At 48.0% G+C, this 12353-nt stretch overlaps 1 protein-coding gene across 2 annotated transcripts; it reads right to left on the bottom strand.

Moving 5' to 3' along the window:
* Positions 1 to 376: 376 nt before the first annotated feature.
* On the bottom strand, positions 377 to 12248 carry LOC142258773 (uncharacterized). 2 transcript variants are annotated; one of them, XM_075331372.1, is made up of 3 exons: positions 12146 to 12248; positions 11949 to 12062; positions 377 to 3539 (listed from the first exon to the last, which is right to left on the bottom strand). In XM_075331372.1, the coding sequence occupies exons 1-3, from the start codon at positions 12228 to 12230 to the stop codon at positions 1834 to 1836; spliced, it is 1905 nt and encodes a 634-aa protein (XP_075187487.1). In that variant the 5' UTR covers positions 12231 to 12248; the 3' UTR covers positions 377 to 1833. The 2 variants fall into 2 exon arrangements, with proteins under 2 accessions (XP_075187487.1, XP_075187488.1); XM_075331373.1 differs by having other exon boundaries at positions 377 to 3536.
* Between the last annotated feature and the right edge of the window lie 105 nt (positions 12249 to 12353).

The following is a 12353-nucleotide window of genomic DNA, read 5'->3' as shown; positions in this document are numbered from 1 at the left end:
AGCTTTCACAAATGTTCCTAAAGGCTCTCAAAAAGGCTAACAGTGTGCCAGCTAAAAAAGAAAATGAATATTCACTGCTCCCCACACCATAATCCCACCCACCTCTAGGCAATGAAGCCAGCGCCAACCAAGAAGTAGGCGGTATTATTAGCATGGGGAGCAGCGAATATTCACTCTCTTTAATATCGGGTACACATGATTACTAAGCCGCCTGCTTAATGCTATGACTGGGCGATCACGTGTGTCTACTATTAGACATTGAATAGTCACTGCTCTCCAAACCCATAATCCCGGCTGTGGGGAGCAGTGAATATTCTGGAAGCTTACAGAAAGAAAATGTCCGTAGACCTTGAGAGCTAAGAAGACGTTGTAGACAATCCGTTTCAAGCAAAGACTGAAGTTTATTCCGAGATAGCAGCAGAGCAGATAAGACAGGTTATGCGGCAAGATGACACACGCAGGTGTCTGGCAGAACAGCAGAATTAGCAACAGATGAAGAAGAAGAAGTGTCCCCCGAAAGGCGTGTGGGGCTCTTATACATGTTAAACAAAGGAAAGCTCATACTGCAGAGAAAGGCGTATACGTTGGAGAACAAAGAATATAATGATAAATCATGACATTATTTACGAGCATTGCGGTAAACACTATTGGATTCCTATGGGCCTCCATGATACTTTTCACTAGTTCAGCCGTGTCATCATTGCTGACATTTCTGATCCCTGGAGGCGCCTCTAATCACATAACTCTTCACACACTGACAACTCTATTGACAACTTAATTTCTTTATCAATTCAATACACCTGCTATTCATGACGACACATCACCATCAATCAACTGACGCAATTGTATTCTTCTATTCAATTTAACCTTTTTTGGACCTTTTCTTATACTTGCTAATTACACAGATGTCATCTCTATCTCCTCTCTGGGGGGAGAACTCTAGCCAGTGCATCTCATTAGCTGCAAAGTTAGTTTGCTCAAGTCTTCCCAAGATGGCTGTTAGATACAACATGACTGCTCAGCACATTATGGCTGACTATTCTCTAACACTTATGTCTGCGTGTAACTGGGGGCACATGGCAGTAATGTCATGCGCTTCTCCGCTTACAAGGTGAAGTCACTTGCCAGCACCAGAAGAGAACACCGTGCATGGGGAGAGCGGAGGTATGGGGAGTATAATCATTTATTTTCTTATGTGTGCAGTGTGATGGGGAAATATATACCAGAATGGGCCCAAGATGAGGGCTATATATACAAGAATGGGGACATATATACTAGGACAAAAACCATATATACCAGGATGGGGATCATATATACCAGGATGGGATAAAGATGGGCAATATATATATCAAAATGGATATACAGTTTACACGAGGATGGGAGACACATCAACAGTACTTGGAAGGGGCCCAGGATGGGTGACATCAGTACAGAATTGGGGGATTTTATCCCAGCAACAGTGTCAGCAGCAGATCACACCCCCCCCCCCCCATAACAGTGTGTCATGACCACATTTTTTGTGTCAATCTTTTTCCCTATATTCCTTCTTCAAAACCTAGGTGTGTCGTATGGTCCAAAAAATACAATAAGTTTAAAAAGAAATAAAATGGTTCTTTTCCTCACAAATTCTTACTTGAGCAATTGTAGCCAATTTTATAAAACCCTTTGATTATAGTACATCATGATGGCTTCTCCTGTGTGACTCATCGGACAACACGATCTGATTAGTCTTAAAAACATTTGGCAAATTCTGAAAGCAAGAATGGCTGCTCCGCTCTGTTGGTTTTCTGATGGTCGGCAAGACTTGATTTACCAGTTAAACATTTCAATTATTCACAACGTGAAAAAGGTTCCTTCCCTGTGCAGCTTCTTCACATGTCTAACAAGATCTGATTTACTAGTAAAACATTTCCCACATTCTGAACATGAAAATGGCTTCTCTCCTGTGTGAGATCTTTGATGCCTAACAAGATGTGCTTTCCGAATAAAACATTTCCCACATTCTGAACATGAAAATGGCTTCTCTCCTGTGTGAGATCTTTGATGCCTAACAAGCTGTGATTTCTCAATAAAACATTTCCCACATTCTGAACATGAAAATGGCTTCTCCCCTGTGTGAGACCTTTGATGCACAACAAGATCTGATTTCTTAATAAAACAATTCCCACATTCTGAACATGAAAATGGCTTCTCCCCTGTGTGAGATCTTTGATGCCTAACAAGATGTGCTTTCCGAATAAAACATTTCCCACATTCTGAACATGAAAATGGCTTCTCCCCTGTGTGAGATTTTTGATGCACAACAAGCTGTGATTTCTGAGTAAAACATTTCCCACATTCTGAACATAAAAATGGCTTCTCCCCTGTGTGAATTTTATTATGTCTAACCTCATTTGATTTACTAGTAAAACATTGCCCACATTCTGAACATGAAAATGGCTTCTCCCCTGTGTGAGATCTTTGATGCACAAAAAGATCTGATTTCTGAATAAAACATTTCCCACATTCTGAACATAAAAATGGCTTCTCCCCTGTGTGAGATCTTTGATGCATAACAAGATCTGATTTCGCAATAAAACATTTCCCACATTCTGAACATGAAAATGGCTTCTCCCCTGTGTGAAATCTTTGATGCCTAACAAGATCTGATTTCGCAATAAAACATTTCCCACATTCTGAACATGAAAATGGCTTCTCCCCTGTGTGAGATCTTTGATGCCTAACAAGATCTGATTTCTTGATAAAACATTTTTCACATTCGGAACATGAAAATGGCTTCTCTCCTGTGTGAGATCTGTGATGCACAACAAGATCTGATTTCTTACTAAAACATTTCACACATTCTGAACATGAAAATGGCTTCTCCCCTGTGTGAGATCTTTGATGCCTAACAAGATCTGATTTCTGACTAAAACATTTCCCACACTCTGAATATGAAAATGGATTGTCCCCTGTGTGAATTTTATGATGTCTAACAAGATGTGACATCTGAATAAAACATTTTCCACATTCTGAACATGAAAATGGCTTCTCTCCTGTGTGAGATCTTTGATGCTCAACAAGTTCTGATTTCCGAATAAAACATTTCCCACACTCTGAACATGAAAATGGTTTCTCCCCTGTGTGAAGTTTCTGATGTCTAACAGGGTGTGATTTCTGAATAAAACATTTCCCACATTCTTGACATGAAAATGGCTTCTTCCCAGTGTGATATTTTTGATGGTCAACAAGATGTGATTTCCTGGTAAAACATTTCCCACATTTTAAACATGAAAATGGCTTCTCCCTTGTAGGAATAGTTTCAACCATTTCATATTCCACATCCCTTCTGTAACTTTTATTCTGCTTACAATTCTGTGATAAATGGGAATTTTGGGCTTGTTTGAAAAACTCAGATGATAGAGCTTTCCAAGGAAGGACTGGATTTATATCTGGGACAACAGCATGCTCTTCATATGTATCATGTGGGATACTTTCATCATCTGTTATAAATTCTGAAGATATTAGAGATCCATCTGAACTCCCAATACAGTTATCTGCTAAAAATAAACAGAAAGTTATTAATTTTTAATGATATTATCTTGAAAGTACATTTATTTTTTTAAACCATAACATCAGAAATTAAATTAGGGAAAAAATTATTCTGAAGTTGTCGCGGGCTGAGGAAGAGAGGGACCGGTCCTCCGTTTCACGGGGGCTGCTGCTCGGGGGATCACGCTCGAGTCCGGCGCTTTGCTCCTCGGTGGCTCGAGTGGGGCCGGACCCGGGGCTCGAGCAGCGCTCCTTGCCCACGAGTGAAAAAAGGGGGATTTTGTGTTTTGGGAGATAGTTCGTGACGCCACCAACGGGTTGTGGTGATGGTGGACACCACCGCTGCTGGTGACGGGGTTCCCGGGAGCGATGGCGGGGAGCAGCTAGGTGTTGACCCCTCCGTGGGTAGGGGTATGGTTGGTCCCTGGGCCTGGTAGACAAGGGCCCGACCCCGGTCCTACGGTTCCACCGACCGCTCCGCAAACTCCTGCAGATGGCCACCACCGTCTGCCGACCTTGCTGGAGGTGACTGGACTCCGACCCAGACACCTGGTCACAGGTCCGCCGGTGCGTGTCTCTCCTCCACTGTAACTCTACTCAACTGTACTGAACTGTACTGTCACTGTACTGAACTGACTTTTCCAGCCTCCAGGCCTGTGAACTCCTCGGTGGGCGGGGCCAACCGCCTGGCTCCACCCCACCTGGTGTGGACATCAGCTCCTGGAGGGTGGCAACAAGGGTTTCTGTGTGACTGTTGTCACCTGTCCAGGGAAGGGGTGTGTGTGTGACTACCTGGCTAGTCCAGGGCGTCACATTCCCCCTTGGTTAAATGCAAACCGTCCGCGGGCTGCCCGTCCATCTCCGTTTTTTTTTTTCTGAAAAATTAAAAAACATTTTGTAACATTAAGCATACTTTTGTTTCAATTCTTCCCTTACGGGAGGCACATTCTTGAATTGTTACAAACGGGAACATTTTTATTTATAACAAGGGAACGGGTCCATGTCCTTCTGCTTTCCCACCCAAGCAACCTAGCCCTGATGCTGCCCCTAAAAACTGGACAGCACCCCTTTTCCCCAGTTCGGAAACGGGAACCTGGCCAGGACACCCAAGCGGGAACGGGTACGGTGTTTCACACCCGGCAGTCACTCAGAGGCCCCACGTCCAGGAGACCCCTGACCCGGAGGATGGTCACCGGTTCTGATGGTGACCGGACCCCAGCCTGCTCCGCTGCGGGTCCTTCCTCCAACTAGCCTCTCCGGAGACTGGCAGTTGCGGGAAGGCAATTTTGCAACTTATTTACAAACCCAAAAGTTTTTGGGTGGCCTGCAAGTTCTCAGCCTTGTCTTTTCAAAACGGGGACAACATTAGTCCCAACGGGGACGGGCGCTTCAGTAGCCGATTGCTCCCCTGAAGAAAACTGTAGTCTGTAGGTCCCAACGGGGACTGCTGAAGGGTCCCAACGAGGACTGTCCTTTTTTAGAACAACGGGGTAAACCTTCGCTGCCAACACAACCTCTTCCAGTCACTTTCCCCTGTCCACCACCGGGCAGCACGGGTCCCCAATGCCACACTCACTCACAGTGGCACTGTCCATAAAGACCCCGTCTTCCACTGCCTGCGGTGCGGGTACGGTGAACTGGGCTCCACTTACAGAACTGTCCGCACTCCTCTAACTCCCTGCCGTCCTCCACCAGGGGCTCCGATCCCCGGCGGCGCCCGCTGAGGCTCCGACGCCGGCGGCGTTCAACAAGTCGGGCAGGGTCCGGCTCCTTCCACCCAGCGTACCGGGTGGCTTCCCACGGGGAACTCGGGGACGTTCAACAAAGGAACACGGGTACTGCAGGAGCTGGTCCTTTAAAACTCTAAAACATTAAACTGGAGAACTTCACGGGTTAACTTGCAGCTTTAAGGTTCGGCACCGCTGGGGCACACTGGCAAAGTGCACGGGTAAGCCGCAACGTCTGCAAATCGGCGCCAGCACGGCGGGTGGGGACTCATCCTCAGAGACGGACTCCGTATCTGCTTCATCCAGTGCCAAAGCATGATATGCTCGCGGTGACAAAACCATCCGGTAGCCATTTCCACCTTCCCGCGGGATATACGTAGCCACCGGGGTGCTGCTATCGGAGTCGCTGCTTTCTAATTCTGACTTTTCAGGCACAGCCGGGAGCCGCCCGCTGGTTAGCTAATTTATCTTCAGGCCCCGCCACTCTGGTGGTGGGTGCCACTCCGCTCACCTCCCTGGGCACCGACATTCTCTTTATCTTCCCCCTCGGGCATCAGCAGCAGCCGGTCCATCTGCTCCCCCTTAGTCTTTCTGCAGCCCTTCTCTTTTAGGGGGCGGGGCTTCTCTTTCGCGCCTTCACTACTTAAGACGACTCGAGCGGGAAATCTTCGCGCCCAATATGGCGGATCTTCAACTTTTTCAGCGGGACGCCGCTGACGTAGACTACAAGGCGCAATTCTACTGGTAAGTAGATTGGTTGATCCTGTTCGTGATGCCAAGTTGTCGCGGGCGGAGGAAAAAAGGGACCGGTCCTCCGTTTCACGGGGGCTGCTGCTCGGGGGATCACGCTCGAGTCCGGCGCTTTGCTCCTCGGTGGCTCGAGTGGGGCCGGACCCGGAGCTCGAGCAGCGCTCCTCGCACACGAGTGTGAAAAGGGGGATTTTGTGTTTTGGGAGGTAGTTCGTGACGCCACCCACGGGTTGTGGTGATGGTGGACACCACCACTGCTGGTGACGGGGTTCCCGGGAGCGATGGCGGGGAGCAGCTAGATGTTTGGTTGGTCCCGGGGCCCGGTAGGCAAAGGCCGTGGTGCAGGGCGCAGGGTGCGGTGCTTAATGGCACTGTTGTACTCACTCTGACACAAGACACTGGAGTCACTGGTAAACCAAACGGAGTGACGAATGGGGCCCGCAGCCGGCTGCAGTATTCTCCCTGGACGGGTTGGTGATGGCTGTCGTTTCCTGCATCTGTGTTCTGTGGCTGACTCCTGCACCTGGGCACTGGGAGTCTACTCCCCGGCGTATACGTACCGGAGGAGCCAGTTTGCCCGCAGTCGCTGGCCCTTTGGATCTCCTGCCTATGGCGGTGGCACTTATCCGGAACGGTCGGGCTGTTGTCTTCAATCGGGACTTGGGTGGGAATGGACCTATAGTCCGGACCGCAATCAGTTAATTTGACTATAAAGGCGGCCTTGAGCCTAGTCGGTGTCTGAGTACCCTGCCTGGTGCTTGGCTTCCAATCGGTTCCCCGGTTCGGTACCGGCGGGCCACCGCCTGACCCCGGTCCTACGGTTCCACTGACCGCTGCACCAACTCCTGCAGACGGCCACCACCGTCTGCCGACCTTGCTGGAGGTGACCGGGCTCCGACCCAGACACCTAGCAGTTCCACTGGCGGGCCTGGTCACAGGTCCACCGGTGCGTGTCTCTCCTCCACTGTAACTCTACTCAACTGTACTGAACTGTACTGTCACTGTACTGAACTGACTTTTCCAGCCTCCAGGCCTGAGAACTCCTCGGTGGGCGGGGCCAATCGCCTGGCTCCGCCCCACCTGGTGTGGACATCAGCTCCTGGAGGGTGGCAACAAGGGTTTCTGTGTGACTGTTGTCACCTGTCCAGGGAAGGGGTGTGTGTGTTGGTGTGTCTGTGACTACCTGGCTAGTCCAGGGCATCACAAATCTGTTGTCTAATATCAAGATCTAAAGGACCCTTTACATGCTACGATTTATCTGACGATGTCGTCGGGGTCACGGTTTTCGTGACGCACTTCCGTCGTCGTTAACGACTGAACGTCGTGTCAACGATCAACGATTTTTGCTATTTTTAAGATCGTTCGGAGTCGACGTGCGACTCCGAACGATCATAAAAATAGCAAAAATCGTTGGTTGTTGACACAACGTTCAGTTTCAAAATATTGTTCGTCATTTGGAACGTAGCATACATATTGCTACGTTTGACACCCTGCCAACAACGAACAACATCCACATGACCGCCTTGGTCAAACAATATTTCGCTGACCGATGTAGCGTCGTTTGTGAGATGGGTACGTGTGACACTACAAAATGACCTATGAGCGATCTCGGCAAATCGTAGCAACGATCTGGGCGTGTCACATCGCTAACGAGTATGCTAGTGATGTCGTTGTGTATAAAGCGGCCTTAAGAGTTACATCTTTCTTAATTCGGCTCTCCCATTCCTAGCACCAGTTCTCTGGAATGTGCTACAGTAAATAATCTGATTGATTGTCATAATGTGACTGCAGGATAATGAGGGATAGGAGGCTCCTATACTGTCCCTCACACTAGGGGACCTTAAGCTATTCATAACCTCTGGATTACCCCTGAAGATGGAGATGCCGGAGTCTCGTGCATTACTAGTCTCCTGACTAGATCTAATCTGTGATCACGAAGAGAAGGAAAGGGCAGGATTATGATGGAAATACAGATTAAGACAGACGGGACACATTGCAAACTCACAAAAATAAACAGTGAGAGGCTAAAGAGAAAATCAAGCGCAGGAAGGCAGCAACAAAAATGACAACAAGGGTTAACACCACAACAGCTCACAGTAATAATGCACAAAAAACACCCATAAGTCTGGACCACAAAACCTCACCAGATCAGTATAGGTAAACTATAGCTGGCATTAATGAAATAGTCCAGCCACCATATACAGAACGGGGGCAAACAATACTTTCTCCTCTACAGCATGTGATCACAGACATTAACAAGCAGCCCAACAGAGAATAACTCTTACTAGCCTGCCCAAGCCTGTGGTTTGATGCCTGCGTCTCCCTGCGCTTCTCACAGGCACCAGAGAAATTAACATGCAAAGTACCAGAGCCTATTATTTCAACAGATCCGGACGCTGCCATGACAGTTGACAAAACCTGCAAACATCTCCTTGACACATTGATCCACAACATAGACAATTTCAAAGAGGTTTTTTTCGAAGACGAAAATAAAATAAAGACAGATGCTGAAAATTCAACTGGGTTGTCTGGGACTGTAACGCTGATGGCCTATCCTTAGGCTTTGTAACCAAACCAGGTAGCAGGGTCTTGCAGCCTGTACAGATAAACATTAAAGTTCAAATTCATCAAGACCGGTGATGTACACTGAAAAATGACGTCAGGGACTGGAGTGAGATTTCTGCCATAGGGAACACCGCAGTTTGTTATGAATTAGAGAAGCGGTGGCATCACACCCTTGTTGTGGCCAAGCTCTGCCCATTTTGGCAAAGCTGGTTAAAATTGTCGTGAACACACAGACACCAGCCTGTCTCCTCTTCAGCTTTAGACTCCTCCAATTGAGACCTTTGGTCACATGACGTGATGTCAAAATGGTCCTTAAGCAGTCCTATAATTGGTATATAAACACTGGGGCCCCTGGGAGAATGGGGCCCTGTGCAATTGTCCAGTTTGCTCTCCCTTTCCCCTAATGCCAGTCCACCATGCCAGCCTGTGTTCTGTTCAGTCCTTTTAGACTCCTGCAATTAAGAGACCTTTGGTTACATCATGTCACATGACTTTGAAGCCATCAAAGGTCCTTAAACAATCAACCTCAGAATAAAACTGACGGGGTCTTTAAGAAAGTGGGGTTTTGAGAATTTGCGCAGTTTGACTCCTCCCAATGCTGGCCCTGACTGTAACTAGGGCTTATTTATGGAGTAGGGCTTATATTTCAAGCATTCTTCAAAAATCCCATAAAATTGTGCTAAGTGTTATTTTTGGACTATGTTTAATTTTCAGGGAAATGGTATTTATGAACCCTCTGCAGGTCTTTAAGTTGCAATCAGGGCCGGCTCCAGGTTTTTGTGGGCCCCGGGCGGAAGAGTCCCAGTGGGCCCCATCCACACACAGACACCGATACGAACATATACATATTTAAAGACAAACTCACAAAAATACATATAAACAGACAAATATATAGTCATATACACTTACAGACACACACACACACACACACAAGTCTGCTGCATACAGACAGACACACACACACACAACTCTGCTACATACAGACAGACAAACACACACAACTCTGCTACATACAGACACACACAACTCTGCTACATACAGACAGACAAACACACACAACTCTGCTACATACAGACAGACACACACAACTCTGCTACATACAGACAAACACATACAACTCTGCTACATACAGACAAACACATACAACTCTGCTACATACAGACAGACACACACAACTCTGCTACATACAGACAGACAAACACACACAACTCTGCTACATACAGACAGACACACACAACTCTGCTACATACAGACAAACACATACAACTCTGCTACATACAGACAAACACACACAACTCTGCTACATACAGACAGACACACACAACTCTGCTACATACAGACAAACACATACAACTCTGCTACATACAGACAAACACATACAACTCTGCTACATACAGACAAACACACACAACTCTGCTACATACAGACAAACACATACAACTCTGCTACATACAAACACATACAACTCTGCTACATACAGACAAACACATACAACTCTGCTACATACAGACAAACACACACAACTCTGCTACATACAGACAAACACATACAACTCTGCTACATACAGACAAACACATACAACTCTGCTACATACAGACAAACACATACAACTCTGCTACATACAAACACATACAACTCTGCTACATACAGACAAACACATACAACTCTGCTACATACAGACAAACACACACAACTCTGCTACATACAGACAAACACATACAACTCTGCTACATACAGACAAACACATACAACTCTGCTACATTCAGACAAACACATACAACTCTGCTACATACAGACAAACACATACAACTCTGCTACATACAGACAAACACATACAACTCTGCTACATACAGACAAACACATACAACTCTGCTACATACAAACACATACAACTCTGCTACATACAGACAAACACATACAACTCTGCTACATACAGACAAACACACACAACTCTGCTACATACAGACAAACACATACAACTCTGCTACATACAGACAAACACATACAACTCTGCTACATTCAGACAAACACATACAACTCTGCTACAAACAGACAAACACATACAACTCTGCTACATACAGACAAACACATACAACTCTGCTACATTCAGACAAACACATACAACTCTGCTACATTCAGACAAACACATACAACTCTGCTACAAACAGACAAACACATACAACTCTGCTACAAACAGACAAACACATACAACTCTGCTACATACAGACAAACACATACAACTCTGCTACATACAGACAAACACATACAACTCTGCTACATACAGACAAACACATACAACTCTGCTACATACAGACAAACACATACAACTCTGCTACATACAGACAAACACATACAACTCTGCTACATACAGACAAACACATACAACTCTGCTACATACAGACAAACACATACAACTCTGCTACATACAGACAAACACATACAACTCTGCTACATACAGACAAACACATACAACTCTGCTACATTCAGACAAATGCACACAACTCTGCTGCTCTGTGGGGCCCACACCCGCGGCTTGGCGGGGACAGCACCCGCGGCTTGGCGGGGACAGCACCAGCGGCACTGGCAGCACCCGCGGCTCGGCAGGGCCCACACCCGCGGCTCGGCAGGGCCCACACCTGCGGCTCGGCAGGGCCCGCGGCTCGGCGGGTACAGCACCCGCGGCACTGGCAGCACCCGCGGCTCGGCGGGGCCCACACCCGCGGCTCGGCGGGGCCCACACCCGCGGCTCGGCGGGGCCCACACCCGCGGCTCGGCGGGGCCCACACCCGCGGAATCGGCGGGGCCCACACCCGCGGAATCGGCGGGGCCCACACCCGCGGAATCGGCGGGTGGGGGCATTGGCAGGGGCCAGGGCATACATCCAGGGGGTAGAAGCAGCTCACCGGGGCCTATAATGGGGAGGCGGGGAGGGCACTTACCCGATTAGGTCACGGTGGAGAGGGGGCCCACACAGCGCCGGACAGAAGCTCGCCTCCTTCATCTGTGGGACTGAGAAGGCGGTAGCTCCGCCCACAGATGAAATTCAAACGAGGATGTCTGCGCGCCTTAAAGTGACGGCGCCGCAGATTGCTGCCGAGGACTGCGGTCCCCGGAACTCGGCCGGGGACCGCAGAACTGTAAAGGCGAGTGGGCCCCGGCCAAGGGACAGGAGAACTGACGAGGCCGAGTGGGCCCCCCCCGGCTCTCCAGGGCCCCGGCATTTGCCCGGGTTTGCCGGGTGCTGACGCCGGCCCTGGTTGCAATCATAACAACATAGAGAAGGCACTAGAAACAAACAGAAGGAAAGACAATACAGTTGAAAAAAAAATGTAATCACAAATTAGTGCAGAAAGTACATGAGTAGATATCTCTTACTGGATAGAGCTGGAGGAAACACATCCTGAGGAACATCGGGAGCTTCTTGTTTACAGTCCTGTGGGATAAGAGGACGGGGACATCTCTCTGGTGTTGTCCTCTTACTGGATAGACCTGGAGGAGACACATACAGGGACTGAATTCATTCCTTACATACAGATGATTATAGGCCGTGTGTATTTAGTCCTGTCTATTACCTGGTGATGTGAGGGGCTGGGGAACCTCCATCATGACGTCCTTGTACAGATCTTTGTGTCCTTCTAAATACTCCCACTCCTCCATGGAGAAATAGACGGTGACGTCCTGACACCTTATAGGAACCTGACACATACAATGATACCGTCACCCCCGATCCCTTCATAGCGTTACTGTATAATGTCCCAGCATTCCCAGCAGTGTCACCTC

The sequence above is a fragment of the Anomaloglossus baeobatrachus genome (genome assembly GCF_048569485.1).
Source record: "Anomaloglossus baeobatrachus isolate aAnoBae1 chromosome 5 unlocalized genomic scaffold, aAnoBae1.hap1 SUPER_5_unloc_10, whole genome shotgun sequence".
Classification (NCBI taxonomy): Eukaryota; Metazoa; Chordata; class Amphibia; order Anura; family Aromobatidae; genus Anomaloglossus; species Anomaloglossus baeobatrachus.
This window is presented reverse-complemented; position numbering and strand designations above follow the sequence as displayed.

What these genes read in the sequence shown, in the direction of transcription:
- LOC142258773 (XM_075331372.1), bottom strand. Translation starts at nt 12,230, where the DNA reads ATGGAGGAGTGGGAGTATTTAGAAGGACACAAAGATCTGTACAAGGAC. An exon ending in CCAGCCCCTCACATCACCAG is followed by an intron (nt 12,063 to 12,145) that starts GTAATAGACAGG and finishes TGTCTCCTCCAG; the next exon opens with GTCTATCCAGTAAGAGGACA. An exon ending in GTTTCCTCCAGCTCTATCCA is followed by an intron (nt 3,540 to 11,948) that starts GTAAGAGATATC and finishes GTTTATTTTTAG; the next exon opens with CAGATAACTGTATTGGGAGT.